This window comes from Pleurodeles waltl, chromosome 1_1, assembly GCF_031143425.1.
Source record: "Pleurodeles waltl isolate 20211129_DDA chromosome 1_1, aPleWal1.hap1.20221129, whole genome shotgun sequence".
In the NCBI taxonomy this organism is placed as follows: Eukaryota; Metazoa; Chordata; class Amphibia; order Caudata; family Salamandridae; genus Pleurodeles; species Pleurodeles waltl.
The window spans coordinates 147,469,704-147,494,035 of NC_090436.1; the positions used below are offsets into that span (position 1 = coordinate 147,469,704).

Sequence of the window (24,332 nt, forward strand, 5' to 3'; positions counted from 1 at the left end):
CCCCCCCCGATCAACACCTAGTCCCCTGCGTCTGGGTTCCGGAACATCCTCGACAGGGGGACGAAGAATCAATGAGGACATAGGGAAAACCCGGGGACTGGATAGGCCCTATATACAACAACCTCAGTGTTTCAGTTGCGGGGAATGGGGCCACATAGCTCGAGGTTGCCCCCTGAAAACAGAAAAACCGGAACCCATGGAAATAGGGGTCACTAGGGGAAGAGTCTTTTATACAGGGAGAAGAGACACCCCTTATAAAAAGAGACTGATTATCAATGGGAAAAGCACAGTGGCCCTCATCGATTCAGGGTGCAGCCAATCTGTGGTCAGGGCCGGGATGTTCGACGCACATTACTATACTTCGGGACTCACGGTATCAATCTGTTGTATCCATGGAGAAACCAGAGAATATCCCCTAATCTGGACAACCCTCACCTGGGAAGGAAAAGAAATACCCATAAGAGTGGGTTTAGTAGAGCAACTGGTTGAAGAAGCTATTATAGGAACTGACTTTTCGGAATTCCCGCAACTCCTAGACAGCCTTAGACAGCTCGAAGAAACTAACAACTGGTGGAAGGACGCTCCTTTCTCCAATATGCCTCTATCACCTCCGAGAGTACGACCTAAACTCTCCCGGAAGGAGAAAAGAATAATTAAGAAAGCCTATACCCAAGACCACTCCAGCAGGCCCCGGGTAATTACAAAGGTCCTCGCCCTCACTGCTCTTCCCAGCTTCCGGACTTCTCAAAGAGAAGACCCCAGTTTAATTCATGCATGGAAAAGTGCACGGCCACGGAACCCCCAGGATAAGGGTCCCTCGTTCACCATAGTTAAGGACCTATTATACCGAGTCACTTACAAAGACCAAGACGAAAAGAAACAGTTGATAGTTCCAGAACCTTATAGACAACAAGTTCTACACTTAGCACACAGCCAGCCAGGGGGTGGACACTATGGGAGGGAGAAAACAGAGGAGTATTTGTTGAGGAAGTTTTACTGGCCGGGGGTATTTTCCCAGATTAGGAAGTTCTGTCAACAATGTCCAAAATGCCAATTGATTGACCCAGGCTCACGGAGAAAGGCCCCTTTACAACCCCTCCCCATCATTGATGTCCCCTTCTCCAGAATAGGGATGGACCTCGTTGGCCCTCTTCTGCCCTCGTCGAGAGGCTATCGTTATATATTGGTATTAGTGGATTACGCCACGAGATACCCTGAGGCTATTCCCCTCTCTAGTATTAACACCAAGAGTGTTGCACACGCCATGATAGGGTTCTTTTCCCGAGTTGGGTTTCCTAGAGAAATCCTAATGGACCAAGGTACCCAATTTATGTCCAACCTGATGACACAAATATGTCAGCTATTGGGGATTAAACAGTTACGGACGTCGGTCTATCATCCACAAACCGATGGTTTGGTGGAGAGATACAACCGTACCCTCAAAACGCTACTAAAGAAAGCTATCTCGGAGACAGGTAAGGACTGGGATAGGAAACTCCCCTTAGTATTATACGCAATCAGGACACACGAACAAGCCTCTGCGGGCCATAGTCCGTTTGAGCTGTTGTTTGGGCGACAACCACGGACCCTACTAGATATGGCCGCTGAGATGTGGGAAGAAGAAGACGGGGAAAAAACCATTCTAAAATACGCCCGTGAGTTAAAAACCCACCTGCATACAGTATGGGAAAGCGTAAGGGAACACATGGAGAGGGCCCAAGACAAACAGAAAAGGAATTATGATCGGAATACCCAATTGAGGTCCTTTTCCCTAGGAGATAAAGTGCTAGTTCTTCTTCCCAGTTCAGACAACAAATTGTTGGCCAAGTGGCAGGGACCCTACACCGTAACAGGACTAGTAACCCCCGTAACTTATAAAATTCAGCTTAACGATACTCCCCCTAGGTCACAGATCTTCCATGTTAACTTATTAAAAAGATGGGAAGAACCTCCGAACGACCCAAGGCACGGCTGCCTAGTTAATACCGTTAAGGAGCTAGAGATAGGGTGGTGCCCCACTGATCCCCCTGGCGAGAGGGAGGTTCCTATCATTAATACAGAGATCTCGATTCAACAAAATAGACAATTGAAGAATCTCTTCGATAAACACGTTCGAGTGTTCTCCTCGTTACCCGGTAGGACACGATTGGTACATCATCAAATCCTCACACCACCTGGGAAGACCGTACGACTGAAACCTTATCGTATCCCTGAAGCTAGGAAAACCCTCGTAGAAGACGAAATCAAGAAGATGTTGGATCTGGACATCATAGAACCTTCCCACAGCCCCTGGTGTTCGCCCGTGGTATTGGTGCCCAAACCTGATGGGTCTATACGTTTTTGTATTGACTTTAGACAGGTCAGTTCCATATCACAATTTGACACATATCCTCTTCCAAGGATAGACGAGCTCTTAGAAAGATTGGGGAAAGTGAAATACATGTCTACCCTTGACTTGACCAAGGGATATTGGCAGATCCCGTTGGGTCCCGAAGACAAGGAAAAGACGGCTTTCGCTACTCCCTCAGGATTGTATCACTTTAAGGTTCTCCCTTTCGGGTTACATGGCGCCCCCGCCACCTTCCAACGTCTCATTGACACCATATTACGACCTCATACCAGATACGCGGCGGCCTATCTGGATGACACCGTTATTTTCAGTGAGACCTGGGAAGACCATCTGGTCCACATAGACCACATCTTCTCGGCTTTAGGGAAGGCTGGACTGACAGCCAACCCCGCCAAAAGCCGACTGGCTTTTAGTGAGATCTCCTACCTGGGTTATCACATTGGCAACGGTATACTTCGACCCCAAAAGAATAAAATCGAAGCCATCCTACACACCAATGCTCCCACCACGAAGAAGGGAGTTCGTTCCTTTTTAGGTCTAGTGGGGTACTATCGAAGGTTCATTCCCCACTATTCCAGTTTGGCTGCCCCCCTAACCAATCTTTTAAGAAAAGGACAGCCCAACAACATCCCACAACTAGACCCGACCCAACTTCATAGTTATCATACCTTGCAAAGGTGTCTCACCACTCAACCGATATTGAAATGGCCTGAGTTTGACAAACCCTTTCATCTCCAAACGGATGCCTCCGATGTGGGGGTAGGGGCCGTTCTTTTTCAAAAGGATGAAGACGGAGTGAGCCATCCCGTCGTCTTTATTAGCCGTAAGCTATTTCCCAGGGAGCAAAGATACCCCATTATAGAGCGGGAATGTCTTGCCATTAAGTGGGCTATCGAAAGTCTCCAATACTATCTTTTGGGCAGACCTTTCCTACTGTATACGGACCATGCACCCCTTACGTGGCTCTCAAGATACAAGAATACCAACAACCGTATATTGAGATGGTTCATAGAACTCCAACCTTTCTCCTTCCAGGTTTGCCACCTCCCTGGTGACCTTATGGGTCAGGCTGACTATTTGTCCCGGTTTCCGGATCTGCTGGGGCTCGATCAGCCCCATTCATGTGAGGGGATGTGTAACCGGGCGCCTCCGGACGTCGGTTCTTTGTCGGAGCGAACGACCGCCGGGGGATACCCCGGGGGCACCCGAGGGATTCCTGACGTGATGACGTCCAACGTCATCCGTCAGACAAAAACAGGAAGGACGGCCGACGGAGGAGAAGCGCCGCGCGACACAGAGAGAGACGCCGACGTCAGGGAGAGCCGGAGAGACGAACGCCACGAACCGCCAAGAGAGAAGGGAAATCCCGCCGTGGACGAGGAACAACGGACGGAGAGCGAAAACCCTTGGGCGCCTCCCGCCCCTGCCGAGACGAAGTCGGGAGATCCCCTACAAGCCGGCCGCGTCCCTGGAGGGGCGTGGCCAAGTCAGGTACGAGCGTACCGGGGCTGGGACTGGGGTTCTGGGTGGTTGGATGGGTTTAAGGGGGCTAAGAAGGGAGGGCTGAGGTCGTGTAGAGAAGGGGAGCCAATTTGAACAGGACCACAGTTAACTGAAGAATAACCACACAAGGACCGTACCCAGACCAGTGAATAAAACTGTAAGGGGGTCATAGAAAGGGCACAACGAAAGGAAGTCACAAGAGAAAAGTAACCTCACATTCCTCCACCTCCACAGAATCCCCCCCCCCTCTTACTCCTTACTAACCCCAATTAACCGTATATAAATAATTTTCCCCACTTACCTGTTCCTTTCTCCTTCTTTGTTTTGGGAAATCCTGGGGCCATGAGAGCCGGGTGAACAAGACCTCTCCCTCCGAACTGGACCAGGCCGTCCCGGGAACACCAAGGAACCCTGAAAAGAAAAGGGATTTATATTAGTTTTGGACTTGGAATATAACAGTTTGGCGGAAAAGCTAGTGCTACAATCCCAACGAACAAGAAAATAAACGTACTACACACTTAAGTGCCGCGTCTGTCACCTTCTTCCAATATCCCCTCGACTCGGGATAAAAGACCCCGTCACACTGACCTAAAATATCTCTGGTGTCCAGTGGCTTCTACCGCTTTACGATCGGGCTGCGGAAATGCTCAGAATTACATCAAAAGAAAGGAAAGGCCTTTCCTTTCTTTTGATGTCTCTGCCTGCCCCCTCCTCCTGAGTAGAAGAGAAATGCTTAACATTTCTCTTCCACATTGCGCTGGAAGCATGCTTGGGAGGCGACCTCTGATGAGGTCAGCGCGTGATCGCGTGCTGACGTCATTAGACGTCACTGGGGGAGACGGGGGTGGAAGGGGAAGTGGTTCCCCTTTCAGCTCTGCCCTGTGGGGGGGGAGGCCCTTGGGGGGAGCGCTGGCACTTCCCACGAAGGGTCGGTCCCAGGGCATAATGGTTACGTCCGTGGCGCCTCAGCGCCGCAGCCACGGACTTAACCATTACGTCCATGGTGGGGAAGGGGTTAAACCACCCACTTATACTTTGCTGCTCTACATTGCTGAAGTAGAATTGTTGAGCTGATATTAATTTGAGACTTCTCTGTTGAAACACACCGGGCGCCTTTGGCAGGGATAGTGTCTCTCATGTGGACCCCCTCGATGGAGGAGGAGGAAGAGCATTGGTACCTTCAGCAGGCTGGAAACAGAGTAGTAGTGGAGAAGGAAACATAAAAAGTCTGAGGGCCTAATTTAGATACTGGTGGGCGAATTACTCATCATAACGGTGACGGATATCCTGTCCTCTGATATCTAAATCCGATTATATCCTGTGGAATTTAGATTTTGGAGGACAGGATATCTGGCACCGGTGTGACGGAGTAAGTCTTCCGCCAATATCTAAATCAGGTCCTAAGACTGTCAAAGGGATCATAACTGTCGACTGCTAGTAGATATAAGAGTGACTTTCAGCCTAGTTTAACACCGACCCCCTGATTATGTACCTGACTTGGGAGCCATTATTTATAACGGGAGCGGTAAAATACAAGTCCTCATTTTACAGGGTCACTGGACAGCAGTGTGGTTGGCCTCGAAAGAAGCACTCGGAGACATTGATGGGATGGGCAAAACATTCTGCAACCAATTTGCAGAAGTCATATTTTAGAATTGTGGGCTTCAGTTACAAGCGGTTACACATCCACAGCAACACAGTCAGCCACTGAGTTATCCATGGTTGTGTTTGATCACACACTCTAATTATTTTTCGCACTGCCGGATGCCAAGCGTGGAATGCGTGCTAACAAGGCAGGAGTTATGGATCTGGCTTTTGTCCAAGTGCAGTCACACAGAGATAACCGAAATGGCCCATATGCTACTGTGACCTTCAGAAGGGCACGGGCGCTCTCAAAATAGCATTTCAGGCTAAACAAGATGGAGCGGATCCAGAGCTCCACAGTGACATTATAATCAGCAGCTTGGAGATTAGTAAACATTCAGGCACATCGGTCATTGATAGAGAGAGCTCATGATGTTAAAACTAACCGCAGTAGATATTATTGTTCTGTTCTCGAAGACAGTAAGTTCTATTGCAGTGACAGCTGATTTATTTCTAATAATGTGCCCGGAACAGTGAAAGAGTGCTCTGTGCCTTTCCCTTCTTCAGAGCAATGCTCCAGAATACAGGTGTGTCCAAGAACCAATCGCCACGAGCCCAGTGGGCTCAAAGAAGTGGTGTGTCCAAGGTAGTTCTACAAATTAAAACCCTACAAGCCTATCTCTGTCAGACAGTGCCTTCATTCATAGCTACTGGGCCAGTGCTTAATTTGTGCTTGTTGTTTCCGGTGCTTAGCACCAGCACTTATTTTTGAGGGCCAGGGCCTATTCTTTTGCCTCTAGCATTTGCTGCAAGCAAAAGACACATATGGGAAAGACGGAGGAAGGGAAAAACGAAAAAGCGTCAGAAAGGGAGAAAGTAGTAAGCTGCAAGAGTGAGCTGAAGGGGCAGGGATTGGCTGAAAATGGATTAAAGAGGCCCGAGATGGCTTCGGGATTATGCCGCCTCAGTATTCCGTGTTCACACATTTAATTGCAGCAGCCGCGTGTTTAAGAGGAGGGCTTTGGGCACCGGAACCTTTTTATTTACAAATTAAGCACTGTACCGGACACAGCAGAGCACCCAAGGTGTTCCATGTCAAGTGTGAGTTGCTTTTCGAATTGTGGTCATATTCTTTGAATTGTGGATTCTTGTAGCTATGGTTTTCCAATATAAATGCAGGACCCTAAAGCTCAGGAGATGGGCCGGTGTAACCAATACCCAGATTACCACTAACTCCAGGAGTGTATCAAGGCAAGCCCATTATGAGTTGGACCACGAGAGTCAGATGAGGAATGTGGAATTACTGTGAGACTTGGTAAATCCAGGTTCGATCTTCCAAATAATTTCTATTTGGTTTCAGCTTCAGAAAGAGATTTCATCTGTTTTCAGCAGCTAAATACTCAGTGTGAGAATAAAGAGATCTCTGGTGTTCCTGCAGATCTCATAAATATATTGTGTCTGGTAACCAAGGGCCAGATGTATGAAGGATTTTTCCGATCCCAACCGGCCCATCGGGCTGCGTGCAACCGGAAAAATGCTTTTTTCTATGTACCAAAGCAAAATGCGACTGTGTAACTTGTTTACTGAATCTCATTTTGCTTTTGCGGTTCGATATTAGGAAGGGGCATGTTTAGGACGTCCTTTCCTAATTCGGAATCTCACTGTCATGTAGGAATGTTTTGCGACTATGAATGCAGTCGCAAAACATTTGCAGTTACCACCAACTTCAAGTTGGTGGCAACCCATTCGCAAACAGGAAGGGGTCCCAGAAGGCCATTTTTCTTTTCTAAACGCATCCCGTTTTCCTTTAAGGGTAAAGGACTGCATTTAAAAAAAGAAAAGATTGCTTTATTTAACAGCAATCACAGACATCATGGTCTGCTGCCCTCAGTAGGCCATCACCCCTGTGATTGTGGCCATTCCCAAATGGATTGCAAACTGCGACCTGACTCATGAATATTAATGAGGCAGGTCTCTTGTGACCCATTTGGGAATCACAACCAGTGTTAAGCACACTGTTGTACATCCCAGTTTGGATTTCCTAATAGCGAACCCAAAGGATTCGCTATTAGGAAATTGCAAACCACTTTTTTGATACATCTGACCCCAAGTTACATGTCCCATCACAATCAAGAGACCTCCCGTAATGAGGTCCTAGTTCTCAGAATGCAAAGAGAAAAGGGTGGGTCAGAGCAAGATGGCTGTCGACTGGACAGTGAATTACTTCTGGAAGTGGAAAAGAAAAAACATGGAGCAATGAGGAGTAAGGTCAACATGGTGAGAGGCAAGCTCTTGCAACTGTAGAGATCTTTGGGCCGTGGTCGTTAGAACTGAGTGATCCTGCCACCATAGGTCTGACTGGGTGTGAAGTGTAGTGCCATCTATAGTTATATGGCCATATATTTCCAAATTGGTTAGCCTTTTTACGATTAACTATCATCCAAACTCCATTATGGAATCTGGCAATGCCCTAAGTTTCTTGTTTTCAGTTCTGCCCTAAAGGGCAGCACAGGGCTTTGTGGATGCGGAGAAGGTAAATTTACAGTCCCAATCCTTAATCCTTAGGACGTCTGGGGAAAGAGCAATTTTCTCCAAAATAGCCAATGAGACAGATTTTCTATTTTAACTTCAGTCCTAGACTATTTTGAGAAAGTTAAAATTTTCCTCTGTATTTTAAAAAAGAGTTGAAAAGTTGTCATTTTGCAACTTCGGCCACCAAGGCAAAAAAATTAGAAATGCCCTCTTGCTGCCAGTGTTTTGTTTAGTCGTGCGATGCTCCTGGTGACCTGAGGCAGCACTGCAAGTTAGCAACTCTTATCAATATTTTGGGGTTGATTTGGAGTTCTGCGGAGAGGGCACTCCCTCTGTGCTAAACTCTTGGTCCTCCAACCTGAATTAGAGGTAGGCAGACCACCAGGGTAATACCGAATGAGTAAAATGTACTCAGTCTATGTAAACCTCACCGTGACAGCCAAAGGGAGTATGGTCCGTCGGTAATAAGCAATCCAACGGTCTGCCTTACTTAGAGTGGGGTATCAGGTGGCTTTTATTGTCTGGCAGTGAGGGTCAATAAAAAAACAAAAAAAACACCTACACACCATGTAAGAAAACTCCTAAGGTGTGGGGGTCATTAGTTTTTTTGTTAATTAAAAAAACATATTTTCAAAAAAAATCAAAATCTTTTGGGCAGCCAGCCATCAAATATGGCAGATCCATCTGCCAAACTTTTCCTACGTTGAGAGGAACCACCATGACGTGGTTCCTGCCAATGAATATAGATGCCTACAGTGCCAGCAGACATCTATAAATTTGGCGTGTAGGCTAAAGGCAGGGTGGCAATGTAAAATTCTCTGCCACACTGTCAACCTTCACTTCGTCTGGCAAACCATAAATTAGTCCCTGTGTCCTGGGACTTGCTGGATGCAAGAACTGCGTTAACTCCTATACAATCTTAAAATGTAGTCTGTCTGTGGCAAGTAAAGTATGCCAAACGCAGTTTTGGTACACAACCATGCGCAGGATCACAGAGCATTTTTCAGCAATGTTGTGTTGCCTTGTTTGAAAATTGTACAGCATTTGGTATAAAAAGCCTCAAGCAATATATCATACAAGTGTGTTTGAGAAAGTGTCTTGTGAGACACAAGTGTTTTTTAATATGTTAAGGAATGGCCTGCAGGTGTTGTACAAATACCACACTCAATACCAGGTTACAACAACACAAACTAAATTAGCAAAGTGGGAGTACAACCGCACAACACCAAAAGAACAGTAACACAGCAACACCAAGAAAACATGGCACAACACAAGAGCTCAGCAAAATGACACAACACAGTAATATAACAACACAAACAAACTTCAGTGCAACACAGACATCAACAAGATAATGCAATAGCATAAAACCACAGGACAACACATCAAACAATAAAAACACAACCAAACCACAATGAGACATCAACAGCACAGAAAACAAGAATCCAATACATACCACATCAATGTACTCCTTGAAAGTGAAGCTGTGTCCAGGGAAATCCATGTTACATGAAATTTGTGGTTCTAAGCTTCATGTCATTAATTTATGTTTGTACTGTTTCTTGTTTGCGTTTTTGGCAAATTACAGGAATTCTGTTTTGGTTAGGTTGAGAAGCAGGTAGTCTGGACTGCCAGGTCTGGCTGGTGCATAGGCAGTGTTTGCGGCTTTGAATGTCAGAAGCAGTCAAGACTTTCAAGTGTAGGTGTGTGTCATCAGCATGTTGGTGAATCTTGATGCTGGTGCCTGTGAGAAGAGCACAGAGTTGCTCCACGAAGAGGTTGAAGATACCAGGAGGCAGTATGGAATCCTGAGGGACTCCTCTCACGATAGGGATCTTTGACAGCCTTGATGCACCCGTGTGAACAAACTGGTGTTGGTTGAAAAGGCAGGAGGTGAACCAGTGAAGAATATTGCCAGGGAGTCCCATTCAATACTCCAGAGTGTCTATGGGGGATGGGTAACTATGTAGAAAGCAGCCAAGAAGTCCAGCAACATCAGGAGTCAGGAGTGTCAGGAGTCAGCTTCATCTGTGGTTGGGAGGGTATCCCTACAATGTGCAACGTAGCAGTCTTCGTGCTGCTGCATGATCTGCAGTCAGAGTCAGTCATTCAGAAAGTGTCTAGCATTGGTGTGATTTTGGAGTTGAGCATAGACTTATTTTTCAATGTTCTTTCCAATGAATAGTAGGTGAATGATGGACTGGTAGTTGGCAAGATCATTAGGGTTTGTTGTAGGTTTTCCTAGTTGGGTGCATCTGTCCTGTCTTGAGAGCTTTGGTTAAGATACCTTAAGAGGGAGGCATTAATAATGGGGAGTATGGGTAAGAGAGCATCCCCACAGGGAGCTTTGATGAAGGGCAAGTGTAGACATCTTCATAAGAAGTGGCTTTTCCAAAGTTGAATATGTTTGTAAAATCTGCAAGGAATAGAGCTCTGAAGAATGGTAATTGTGGCATTTTATGAGAAGAGCTGGGTGTAAGAAAGGAATCATGCTTGGCATACATAATCTGACTTTTAGTCAGCTCTCTTCATCTATTGGTCTATTCGAGAGACATTCACTTGTTGCCTCCATCCACCACAGCCTACAACATTGGGCAAAGATTCATCTCACTTCAGCAATTGGCTCTCATCACTGTGAGAGATGGCATTTTGTTCTTGCACTTATGCACACCTTACTAAAAATAGCTTGATACAGTGCCAGGGCTGGGAGGCTAATTACTGTTTTCATTTCATATTTTGTTATTATTTATTTTTGCTCTGGGTCATTTTTTGCTTACTTATTTTTTGCAAACACATTTATGCCACATGTACACAGTGGTATTATTACTTTTGTACTTTTACCATTTTAATGTCTATTGCACATGTTTTGCAAGAAAAAGAAATGCATACCAAAGCATTCTACGGAAGGACAGACATATTACCTTTGTCAATGCTTCTTTTAGAATTGGTATGCACCCAGCCTCAATCTAAACACATATCAGGAGCTAATAGAAAGGACCGGATGTGACTGATCCCATATCTTTTTAACTTGGAAACATTTCCACTAAAGAGCACCTTTGCTTCCCAACTTTATGACACACAGAATTCTAGATTGCCCACCCCACCAGCAATGCTGTCTACCACTGATGTTCCTTCGGCAAGTTATAGATGGTGACAGCAAATAAAATCAAAGTCTAAGTTGCCTGTAAGTGAGAGGGAAACCCCAATGGGACCCTTTTCTTTGATATATTCGACTATTGGAGACAGTTCGCTCACAGACGTGAGGGAACGGGCCATCTTAAAGTTGAAAAGATGTGAGGCATGATCATTTGGAGTACCTGAAATCAAATCTGGGAGTGCTCCACGTTTGAAAAAGGAGGGCTTGCCAGCTTGAATAAAGGGTAGGATTGGTGCCTGTAAAGCAAGAACCCAGAAAACACACACAGCACACAATACAGACTTCAGCAGTTAGTTCTACAGAAAGCCATCTGAATACACATAAGACACAACTGTGAGAGGTGTGAATGTCTACCCATCACTTTCTATCTCCAATGTTTTTCAGTCCCCCTTGTCAACCAAATACCTGACTTCAATATTCTTGGACTGAATGTGTCACCCTCATGTAACTAGTGTGGTTTACTAACTCAGCAGTCATAGATTGTCCCAGCACTGGCTAATGTTAAGCCAGAGATGGACTTGTTTCACGGTGAAGAAACCATAGACCTAAGGTCAAATCGTAAACTCTCTTGGCTATGCTATTCTTTATCTCTTCTGGTGTTTTTCCACACAATCTAAAGCTATATGCAGTTATCAGTTGTCTAGCATGGCTTTTACAGTGCTTTGATTTGCTGCCAGGACACAGAATGTGTTCCCTCTGTTCATTGTAGAATGTAACACCATACAAACGAGTGTCTTTCACTTTCACTTCTCCAAGTCGCTACATTGTAATGCAACCTTTCTCTTGTTTTAACTGATGATTTTATTGTATTTACTTACAAGGTCCTGTCTCTAGGTTCCAAAACATATAGCTTGCAGTTATTCGAATGAGAAAGCAGTTTTGGCAGATGTAGTCTCCCAGAGCATTGTGACATTGTGACAACTAATTTCCAAAGAGAGGGGTTTGAAAGGTTTCAGGTTCAGGTTTATTTTTTACTTCTGAAGATAGGGATCATTGAAACAATTACAAAGAATTTATAGCGTTGACAGATTTTTGGGCCCATCACTAATCCCAGATTGGTCGATGTAAGGGTGCTGGCAAGGCGCTAATTATTCATTTTAAAAAAAACATTTTGGCATGGTATCATCTGTGCATTTATATACCTTGTGCAATAATTAGGGTAGACACTGGCAGCTTAGATATTGTCTGTTTTCTGGGACCTCCCCAAACAATTCATTAGCGTAATCTGGTTTTAAATGAATAAAAAACTGTAGTCATTTTATGGTTCTCTTTTTCAATACATTGAATACTTTTTTGTCTCAAACAGTGAAAAACTGACTTAACCTACCCAGTCCTTGTCTGTGTTAGGTATTAAATTTTAAATGCCAGAGAACACCCATGTTTCACCCTATTACGCCTGTTAAACCATTTTTCTTTAACCCTCCCTCAATAATACCTCGTACATTGAGGAGGTTGTCACCCTGCTATAACCCCTCCTAACTTGGTAAATCAGTATAAATATGGAACACACTGCTATAGATGTTAAATGAGCTTCATTTCAAATAACGGATTCAAATTAAAGACGTTTTCTCACGCAAACAGATTTGAGGAAAACATAACTTTTATTTCCAATAATATTTGAACATCTTTCGCTCAACAAAACTTCTCATTTTATGACATGGGTACTTCTTGGCTTTTTTCAGTACGCCTTCTTCAGGAGCTAAAATTATCCAGACAAATTCGTACATATGAATACATTTTAGTATTCATATTTTGATTTCTAAACTTCGTTCTGAGCAAAACATACACTCAAAGGATAACGTTTGTACAAGCCAAAGTGCAGTCTATAGGTGGTCGGTACACAAGCAGTCATGGCCATATCACCAGGGCACGTGTCTTCCGATTCACTCTTATTGGTGATGCTCCAGTCATTCTTTGCTCCAAACAGTTTTCACACACTGTAGTTCACTCATTTGACTCCCCCTTTTGGATCCTCCTTCAGAGTCACACTTGCGAAGAGAAGAACATGGTTTATCATTGGAAAGCATTCATGATTAATGAAAAATGCTTTGAAGCAGGTTGATAAAGATGACAAGCAGAGATGAGCTGGGGATCCATTAAGTACAAATGGTGAGGATCAGAGGCAGAGAACTTAGAATTGGTGGTGAGTTCTGGGAAGAGTACTTTAACAAGATGTGCAATGACTGCTGAAAAGTGTAGGGGGCTTTCTTTGACTTATAGTTTGGTGAAATCTTTCATGATTTCCAAAAGTTCATGCACAACCCTCCCACTTATAAATGCGCATATGAGACCCAACGGGATAATACAATCAAGGGCCTAGAGGTCTCTGATATTTCCACGGTATGAGGTCCGTAGCCTTGCCAGTCTGCATAGAGCCTGCCTTGCCAATTTGAGAGGTGCCTACTTCAGCAGCCGTTTGTATGGTCATGACGCAATTGAGTAGATCCAGTGGAATCACACTCTCCTCTGAAACTACTGATACCAATTCCCGCTCGGACGTTTTCATCACTACATTTTTAAATACAACTGTGGGTCTGATTTAGACCTTGGCGGAGGGGAATACTCAGTCACAAATATGACAGATATCCCGTCCGCCGTATTGCGATCCCATTATATCCTATGGAGGTCGATGTACGGTGGACAGGATATCTGTCACGTTTGTGGTGGATTATTCCCCTCCGCAGAGATCTAAATCAGACCCTTAGTGTTTTGCCCACTGCATTATGTTTAATAATCGTTACACTAGGTTGCATCCAAGTATTAAAATATAAAACCACATGTGCCCTTGCTTCTTTACCATTATTGGTGCTAAAATATGTTACTTAGCAGCATGCCCAAGTCATGAATTAAGCATTGGGAGTAAAAGTGAAGCGAAAACTAATTTTGTCGTGTTTACTAAAATACAATTCCCCAAAACTCATGATGCTCCTAATCGAATAATAATTGATTTGCATATGGCTGGGTCCAAACTGGAATGGCATGGGCAGCAAAAAAACGATGGATTTAGGCCCAGATCACTGTACTGGGGTGAATGTTTGACAATGTTCAGCATTCCGTCCATCACTTGTTGTTTTTGCTTTGTCGCCCTAAGTGGGAAGGGTATGCCCAGACGTGGGTCCCGTGCTTCCCATGCCACTGGATTCAAGCTAGCCTGGCTGATGAGGGTTGAAACCCCGAAACCGGTCCCAGGATGCTTGTTTCCAGTCCAGGGAAGACCTGGCCTAGCAGTTCGGGCTGGACTGTTCCAATGGGGAACAGGGTCAAGACTGATTTGCATATGGCTGGGTCCAAACTGGAATGGCATGGGCAGCAAAAAAACGATGGATTTAGGCCCAGATCACTGTACTATGGGTGAATGTTTGACAATGTTCAGCATTCCGTCCATCACTTGTTGTTTTTGCTTTGCTCCTAATCGAATAATAATCCTGGTAGATATTCTAGTTTATTAGTTTCAAAAGGGCTCCACTGATCCAGCTGCTGACACATGGGTTTTGGGCACCAACTGAACCACTACGGACAGTAACTCCCCTTGTAACTCGGAAAGTGGTATTTTTTTCCTGGTTTCCTGGTTGTTTAGAGCCAAGTGTCCCGACTATTCAAAAGACACAATTTCAAGACAGTGAAAATAATTTTTAACTCGTTTAAGAGCTATTGAAATGTTTACAGAGGATTCTGTTTCTCAATGTATTTCATGATTGGCCGTGCCATGTAGCAGGGATTTGTTGCAGCAATCAGACATACCATGTTCTAAAGCCGGTGGATTTATTTGATAGTTTGGTGAATTGTGAATCACCTCATTAGATCCTTTCAAAGTACGAATTATGATAGTCTGTTAAATATAAACTGGACTGAATTATATTGTCTCTGATGGTATGGAGTGATATGGTGGCCTTATTGATAGTACTGTGAAATGTACTGGTGGCATTATCCAAAGTGCTTCTGGGAAAGGTATCATGTGATCCACACGTATAGAAGGACAGAGAACATGGCAGTGGAGGGACATGAAAGTAATTTATTCTAAGGTGTAGATTTTAAGAGATGTCCTAAATGTGTTTCTCAGAGGCAGGTGCTCATACGGATTGTTTCTTTTACTCTGCATAGGAAATGCCAGATTCACATGGTAATAATATAATTATTACAGCCGTAACTACTTTTGCTTTTTTTCCTTAGGCGGTCATGAGCTGGAACAAATGCAGTTGATTTTAGAGACGATCCCTGTTGTCCGTCAAGAGGACAAAGAAGAACTTTGCAAAGTCATGCCAGCTTTCGTCAGCACATCGTGGGCAGTGAAGAAGCCTTTAAGGAAATTGCTCCCTGAAGTAAATGGAGAAGGTACATGAGCATTCAGTATCATGATATTGGAAGATAAAATACCTCGACTACTTGGTAGGGTATTTTGGGCCTCAGCACAAAACAACAATGAAGTGTCTAAGCTGTTTGGTTTTAGAAGAGATATCAAACATGCATGCATGCATATCCGTGTGTGGTATTTGTGTAGTGCCGACCTATCAGAAAGACAACATAGCACTGTACAGGGTGAAGATCCAGTTACCAACTTACTGGAGAGACAGCTGGGCTCTGGAAGTTGTAGTAGATTGTTCCTGCATCGTGATTTTGTTTACTTTCTAGAGGTGTGTCTTCAGCTCTTCCTGAAATTGAGGCACACAGTCACTCGAAGTGGTATGGCGCTCACTATTAACTGAATTCTGCAATCCACTAGAAACCAGTAAGGTTGTCAGAACAGAGAAGTGTACCTGCTTCAGAAAATTGCAATCAAAAAGCAGTAAAGAAATTGATGGCAAAGAACTTGTTGAAGGAATACATCTATGAAATTTGGGTTAGGCAATATTTACCTTTGTGGCTGTCATGATTTCAGTCTACAACTTATTATGTTTGTTTTTCTGTCTCTTCTAAACAAAAATGTATAAAGTTTTATGACAGTGATAGTATTTGCCATATTGACAGTTTCACTTGATCCTTCAAAGGATTGTCTCTCCTGCTAAGAATACATCCCCTCCTTCTCTCTGCACAATGTACGGTTCACTAGGTGATGCTTACTGCTAAGAATAGCTATGTTATGGAAGCCTGTGGATCCATCGCTCTTGGTGTAGATCTTTGATTGTTTCTACCTCCTTTAACATCCAGAAAAGCAAGAGTAAATTTACTCTTTACCATTTAATGAGTCAGCATGTACTGATTCCCTTTATGGCATATCGCACTCAAGCTAAACTAAACTTAAATAAATGTTGTTTTCACACAATAACTGCAGAGGAGCTCAACCAGGATTATGTCATCCCATTCTTAAAATCTGAGTACGTGTGGCGTTCTAACCCAAAAAAGCATGTCTTCAATATCCAGTATTTCCAAAGTGGAATAAAATAAATGGAAAAGTACAGAGTTTGCTCCTGATCTTAATCAAGGAGTGGCAGTTTGTGGGAAATCCGTGTCTTTAGAGATAGGGAATACAGAACGAAATGAAGAGTTTCAAAGATTTCTGTGCTTATGATTTCAGATTGTTGTTCGCACCCCACCCCCCAACAAAAAAAACTGAAATACTTTTTTAAAACTGCAGGCATAAGCCTATGTGTTAAACCTTACTAATTAATGTGTTAGTAAGTCTCTGCAACATCCTTTCAAATAGGATGAATTTGTTAGTGTGTTACTTGTGAGATGGGTAAACGTGGAAGATTGATTGTGTGAGGAAACCTTTTGAAGATTAATTCTCTCAATATATATTCTGCATATGATAGGGAAAGCCCCTACCATGGATCAAACACTGTCTTCTAGAACCTCATCCAGTCATTAAGGTTAAACTATAAGGACGCTTTAGAACTTACAGTTTATCAAAAATATGGAGCTGTATGATTCCCTTTGGATGTTACATGTTTGCTTTTTTGTGCATAATTCAATATCAGGTTTCCTCCATGAGAGTTTTCCACTTAGACAATCTGTTAAACAAACTTGAACATTTGGTCTTCACTAGTCCTCATCTAAGGATGACAGTGAAAAAAATGTAGTAACAGAGTTCACGTTCAACTTCATTTAATACTTTGGCAGCATGAGTTTTTGTGTACGAGACACATATAGGTCCTTAAACACAGAATGGAGCATGAAACAAATGCTTGGCAAAGAATTGCAGACAAAGAACAAACAAAAAGAAGAGAATACATAAAAAGGTGGTGGTGTATACATTATAATGAATAGTATGCTTGCCTTTTAGAAGATGAACAGTATGTGCAACATGTGTTTGAAATAATTAGAATTTAGAATCATAAATGCAGATAGGATAACATTTAGAGAGGAGAGAATAAAAAAGGAAAGTAGATGGCATGTCCATCTTGTTCTTAGGTCCTTCTTTACTTTACTCTGCCTCTGGCCCATGTTTATCCATCAACCGTGTGAGGACTTTATTTAAAGGGGCCCACAATAATGATTGTGATATTCAGTTTGCCATTTTTTAGGGCCATAATGTTTTCGTCTGCTGGTATTGACATATTCCGATTAATCCGTGTGGAGATTCTAAAGGCCATCGGATAAAGGGTAAGGTGGCTGTATTCAGTACTCTTTCCCTTACCTCCAAACGTTCAGCATTCCACTGGACAGATGTATTGTTGGCACAGAGTTCTGAACTATTAGTGGTCAGGCACAATAACAACAAGTTTAGGCCCGGATTTAATTCGGGCCACTTTCCACCAGAACAAGGAAGCAAAATACTCCTTTGCCCTAGCGAGGTCCCGACCACCAAAACTGAAAATATCCTTCAGGCTGTCGAACATTTCTAGCAGTCACAGAAACTGCCTTGCTTTGGAACTTTGCCCTAAGGATCAGTCAAATATTATGGAGCCATTCAGCAAAGTTTCCAAACTTTTTTTATTTTCAAATACGAAAACCCAAAGTGGGTTTTTGTGTTTGAAAATGAAAAAAACAAATGCCTCCCTCTCCATGGGAGTAATGTCTGATGGCCGGGGGGCAGTTTTTGTTTTTTAGTGACTCTTACCAGCAGAGTTTGCCTCACAGTGAAAAAACGTCCATCCTAATTGGGCAGATGCACATATGGCAAATTCTCCAACAGCCCTAACCCGTTCGACTATCAGAGAAGTTTGGCAACGGTGGAGATTGAGTAGTCTCTGCCGTGATCAAACTATAGTCCACCTGTGCATTCAAGGAGAAAATTCCATATGTATGTAGTTTGGTAGGAAAATGACTACTACCTAATTCAGAAGATGGACCATCATGTTGGCGGTAAGCACACTCCATAGCCCTTGCGACAGAGAATGCTTACCACCAACATTTAAATTGGACTCTTAATCTGCCAAGAGAATACGTTAGAGGGGGATTTCTGATTTCTATTGCAGAGCGAAAAAGAAGCTCTCCTGTTAATTTTCTTGTCTCTGTGCCCTTTAGTGTCAACAACTGATTAAGGATCTTCGTGGTTCTACGAATACCCCACCTTCTTTTATCTGTTGTAGCAACTCTTGATATTTCCTTTGCTTAGGTTTCTACCAAACTTGGCATATCTTCATACGTCAGTGCACCCAGACACCTGTGCTAGTTAAGGTCAGTGAGTGACCAGCACTTAGAGAAAGGGCTGTGGTTTCATCATGTGCCCGTACTGACCACCAGAGCAGATCCTAACTGCATCTCTCTCTCTGTGTCTCCAACTGGGCAGGGTTTTAAGTTGTTGGAATGCCAGTTGAACCTGCAGTACTAGTACACAACTTCTAAATCACTTGAGTGTTACTCAGTTGCTGCACTTTTTCACCCTCTGTACCTTACCAAAGATGGAGGCTGGAAGCTGAAATTCATTTTTGACTTTTTGTGAGCAGCCTTGATTCTCTTCATTTTCAATGCCCAGCCTCCTTTTCCCCCTTTCGCCTTCTCGCAAAGATTGCCAGAACTGACTGCGGGCCCTCAACGGTCACTGGTGTACAAGCTTCATGCAACCCTCTGTTCTCTGCATTTGTCTCTATTTTCAAGGAGGACAAGGACACTGCTTGTTTTTCAAGTCCTGCAAACGCTCTTCTAGTTTCAGGTAGTCCATTAGTTATCTCAAGCAAGATATTTGTGCATCTGTAATTTTAAGCCAAGTTCAATTGTAGTCCATGTGAACATTTTTCACATGGAGGTAATTGTGAGTTTAAACTGGGGAAAAAATTCCTTTATGCCAGTGTTATCTTGTGTAATTTCGTTTCAAGAGCGTGACCCATAATGCTCAATATTTTGACCTCTTTGGTTGATTTTGTCACAGGCACAAACGCAGACCTGATTATCTTTATTTGTTTTATTACATTTTGTTACTTCCTTGTTCCAAAAACTCCTTTCCTTGAGGTCATTGATTAGTTACAGTTAACTCCACTCAGTGACTACGGGTGTCTTCAGAGGACTGTTGTGTACCGGCTGCCTCTGCAATCAAAGCATAGAGAAGGATGCGTACCAGTGCAGAAGATTTGATGCATAAGTGGCCATCTTTTCATTTTTCTCCAAGCCTTCTTGCTTGTCAAGTCATGTGCTCATCTAGCATTCTGTAAAAACAATGTGTTCGATTATTGATTATTAAACATTTTATGCTGCTTTTAAACTCCTATAGTAGAGAGCATTGTATATTTTATCGCCCTCTAGGGGCCTATGGACGTTTGCTTATTTCTTCTTCTTTTTTTACATATATCTTTCCTATTAGTGCATCATGAGTGCTGCGGGTTGTAGTAGTTTGTAGTCCATGGTCATTAATATTTTTGCGTAATCTAATCAATGTTTGCCAGTCTTCCCCCAGTCCCTATAGAGGTTACATGGACTCTGGAGCGCCACCAGATTTTTTCCCCATAATTTTGAATTGTTTTCCGCGTGTGCTACCACATGGATGTGCGTGACTTATTATGTGACTTTGCTTTCTTTTTTTTAATAACATATTTTATTGATGTTCCAAATAGTACAGCATACGTATGCACTCCCCAATTGCCCCCACCCACCCATTGAGGTCACCGGCTAAGATTACTTTAATCATCACTCACCCAGTCTTTCCAAATCTTGACAAAGTTTTTCTGGTATTCTCTCCCTTTATATATTACCTTTTCCTGTGCATGGCAAGTATTCATTTCCGTTTCCCAGTCTCTCATTAATGGAAGAACTGAGGATGCCCATTTGCGTGCCACTTCTCTATTGGCCAGAAGAAACCCCAGATTAAATAATAGCCATTGATAGGAAGATGAACCAGATTCACTCCATATCCCCCTTTATATTATATGGGCCCCCAGGTCCATCTGAATGTCAGACGGACCTGGGGGCTCCAACCTATGGGCCACCCCTTCCCAGTTCTCACGGAGAGTCAGGCAATCCCAGAGTGTATGAAGGAACGCACCCCTTTACCTGCATCCTCACAAACACTTCTCAACCAGTGCTCTACTTAGTTTATGCAAGAGGACCTTGGTATAGTACATCCTATGTAACATCTTGAACTGTATCAGTCTGTAGTGGTCCTTAACGGGAAACGCCCTGAAGGCCGACTCCGGAACAACAAAGTCGCGGGCAACGAAAGTGGAACTACGCTTTCCTTCCACGACTTCGTTGTTTTGTGCCTTAACCACGCATGTGCTGAACAACGCACATGCACAAACAAGGGAGTCGGCTGAGGAGGAGGACGCGACGAGTCAGATAAGTGGGGCGGGGGTTTGGGGTTTTAGTTTTAGGGGCAGGGGTGGGGGGTCCGGGTATTTTTTATTTTAGGGGCGGGGTGGGGGTTTTAGTTTTAGGGGCGTGGTGGGGGGGTCGGGGTATTTTTTGTTTTAGGGGCGGGGTGGGGGTATTTTTAGTTTTAGGGGCAGGGTCGGGGGTCGGGGTTTTAGTTTTAGTGGCGGGGGTAGGGGGTTGGGGTATTTTTAGTTTTAGGGGCGGGCGGGGTGGGGGGGTGGGGTTTTAGTTTTAGGGGCGGGGTCGGTTTCAGGTAAGAGGGGCAGGGGTGGGGGGTCGGGGTGTTTTTAGTTTTAGAGGTGGGGATTGGGGTTTTAGTTTTAGAGGCAGGGATGGGGGTCGAGTCAGGTAAGAGGGGCGGGGTGGGGATTGGGGTATTTTTAGTTTTAGGGGTGGGGGTCTTAGTTTTAGGGGCGGGGTGGGGGGTCGGGGTATTTTTAGTTTTAGGGGTGGGGGCGGGGTGGGGGGTTGGGGTTTTAGTTTTAGTTTTAGGGGCGGGGTGTGGGGTCGGGTATTTTTAGTGTTAGGGGGGTTGGGGTTTTAGTTTTAGTTTTAGGGGCGGGTTGGGTTGGGGGTATTTTTAGTTTTAGGGGCGGGGTGGGGGGTTGAGGTTTCAGTTTTAGGGGCAGGGGTGGGGGGTCGGGGTATTTTTAGTTTTAGGAGTGGGGGTTGGGGTGGTTTTAGGGGTGGGGGTTGGGGTTGGTTTAGGGGTGGGGGTTGGGGTGGTTTTAGGGGTGGGGGTTGGGGTAGTTTAGGTTTTAGGGATGGGGTGGGGGTTGGGGTTGTTTTAGGTTTTGGGGGTAGGGTGGGAGTTGCAGTAATTTTAGGGAGGAGTTGGGGGTTGGGGTAGTTTTAGGGGCAAGGTTGGGGGGTTAGTGTGATTTTAGGGGGGTGAGGGGGTTGCAGTAATTTTTAGGGGTGGGGGTGGGGGGCCAGGGGGGATGCATGCTGGAACAATGCATGCCTATCACTAATGCCTTTACCAGGAATGCCTTTACAACAAAAAATCGTTGTTAAGGCATTCATGGTAAAGGCATTAGTGGTAACAACGAGGTCGTTGTTCCCACCTCGTTGTTCAGGCATGCATTGTTCAGGCAGGCGTGGTTCCGACATACATTTGTCCTTAACCGCTACATGTCTTGGGAACTGCAACAGATCTCTGTAATCCTGATCCCCAAGGTCTCCCACACCCCTATGTAATCTCACTCTCAGTGGTTCTAGGCCCCCTTGCATATGTCTCATCAGAGTCTGATAGGTGAAAGATTCACTTTAATAAACATTGGCCCCTCTAGCAGTCTATTTGTCAGAGGTAAGGTCTCCATAACGTCCTCGTCTGGTGTGACTTGTGTCCTTCGTGAATGTCGCAGTTAGAGATACTTGAACGCCTGGGAGGGCGGCATCTCATATTACACCCTAAGATGCTCAAAAGGTGCCACCCCACTGGCATATCACACATCCATCAGCATACTTATCCCTATTACATCCCATTGTCGGAAGCCATGAAGATTCAATACCTCTCTCAACCGTGTGCCCATCCACAGTGGGGTCCTCGGTGTGAGGCGCCCATGCCATCCCATCTCTCTATTGTGCCCATTCCTACCTGCCACAACCATCTTCATCGCCAGGAGGGGGGCAGCCTCAATCACCTTCCCACCATAGAGAACATGCAAGTATAATTTCTCACCTACATCGATCTGTGCAAAGGAAATGCCGGATCCTCCACCTGCCCTGCCATTAAACACACTTATCTGTGCCGTCTTGTAGTAGCACTTAACATTAGGTAGTACTACGCCTCCTTCATATGTTGAGCACTCTCCTTGCCCCCCCCCCTTCCCCTGCCACAACAACTTTCTCAGCAGATTCTCAACTGCTTTAAAAAATCTCTTGGTGACAAGAAATGGGACATTCTGTAGTATATATTTAAATCGGGGCAGGGCCACCATTTTAAACAGTGCCGCTCTGTCCATCAAGGATAGAGGACGTCTCCCCAGTGTCCAACATCTGACTCCAGTGTCCCCAACAATGGTGCAAGCTTATCCCCCTAGTGGGAGTCCTCACCTTTGGATATCCAATATCCTAAATAGTCCTGAGTGGTATGGGGAGGCTGTTTCCTGCTTTCCACATACTCATCCGGAAGATCAGGGATTTTTAGCCCAGAATACATCCTGTAAAGCGTAAATATTTCACCCATCCTTCCCAAAGTCCTATGAGGTTGGCCAGATACAGTAGCACGTTATCTGCATGGAGTTAAATACGATACTCCCATGGAGCGTCTTACCTCCAACCTTCGATCTGCGCATCAACTAACCAGTGGTTCCAGCGCCAATGCAAACAGCATCAGTGACAAGGGTAATCCCTGCCACGTTCCTCTCCCTATTGGGAAATCCAGCGATAGGAACTCATTCACCCTAAGCTCCATGCTAGGATTTATGTAAAGCAAATGGAACCAGGCTAGGAATGTCAGCCTGAAGACCATTTCCTCCAAGACTGCAAAGAAATAGGGCCATTCAACCGAGCTGAATGCTTTGTGGGCATCAAGAGAGGCCACCATAAACGGCGCCTCCACCCCATCAGCTGCTGCCATATTATTCTGAATTCTCCTAAAGTTGAGATTTCTGGGGCATAAACCAAGTCCAGAATAACCTCACTCAATCTATTTGCCAAGGCCTTTGCTAGCATTTTTGCATCAACATTTAGGACCGAGATGGGCCTGTAGAAATTCCATCTGTCTGGAGGTTTCCCCGGTTTCAGGATAGGAACCACTATTGCCATCCTCAGGTCTTATGGGAGTTCACCATTCTCATATGGGTCAACATGCATCTTGTGTACCAGGGCTAAAAAATTTGTGGACATTTGTCTCAGGAGCTCCACTGGCAGGCCGTTCGTCCCAGGGGCTTTTCCTGGTCTGCAACTGTAAGAGCACCATTCGCACCTCACCCTTCGTCAAGTTTTCTTCGAACTCCAGTGTTTTCCCCCATCCAGATTGCTACAAGAGGGATCCCAGACAAATTCCCTTATCTCCAATTCCTGATTTGTGGGATTACCTGAGTAGAAGTCTCATAAATATCCCGCCATGACCCCCGCAATATGATCACTACCCCTCACCCTGTCTCCTGTTGGACCTACTAACTCACTAATGTGCAATCTCTCCACTTCTCTCACTGCTGGCCATGCAGAGAGCTTGCCCGCCTTGTCTCCTAATTCATACAGCCTTCCCCGTCAGGCTAAGCTAATCTCATTTGTCACTACTCCTCAATATCTCTCCCATTTCTGTACCAACTGTAGACTCAGCTCTTCCTTTTGGGTGTGGGCCTACCTGTCCTCTAAGAGTCGAATTTCTCTCTCCAGTTCCAGACAAACACACTCCCCCTTCTGCTTATCTGCCACTTCTCCTTGAAATTATTTCCCCCCTTACTGTAACCTTATAGGGCTCCCATGGGGTGGCTGTGCTACTGGCTGCCTTCCTGTTTTCTATATAGTACAAATCTGTACTGTAAAGAGTCTTGACATCTCCTTGTGGGAGGC

General features: G+C 44.5%; 1 protein-coding gene across 3 annotated transcripts in view; it reads left to right on the forward strand.

Annotated features, from left to right (window-relative positions):
• The window catches only part of MAPK4 (mitogen-activated protein kinase 4), a 405,231-nt gene that overhangs the window by 303,797 nt on the left and 77,102 nt on the right, over nucleotides 1-24,332 (forward strand). For all 3 annotated transcript variants that reach the window (XM_069219254.1, XM_069219249.1, XM_069219259.1), the window contains one exon: nucleotides 15,294-15,455. In XM_069219254.1, the coding sequence (XP_069075355.1) occupies nucleotides 15,294-15,455 (162 nt within the window). The remainder of the gene's footprint in view (nucleotides 1-15,293; nucleotides 15,456-24,332) is intronic.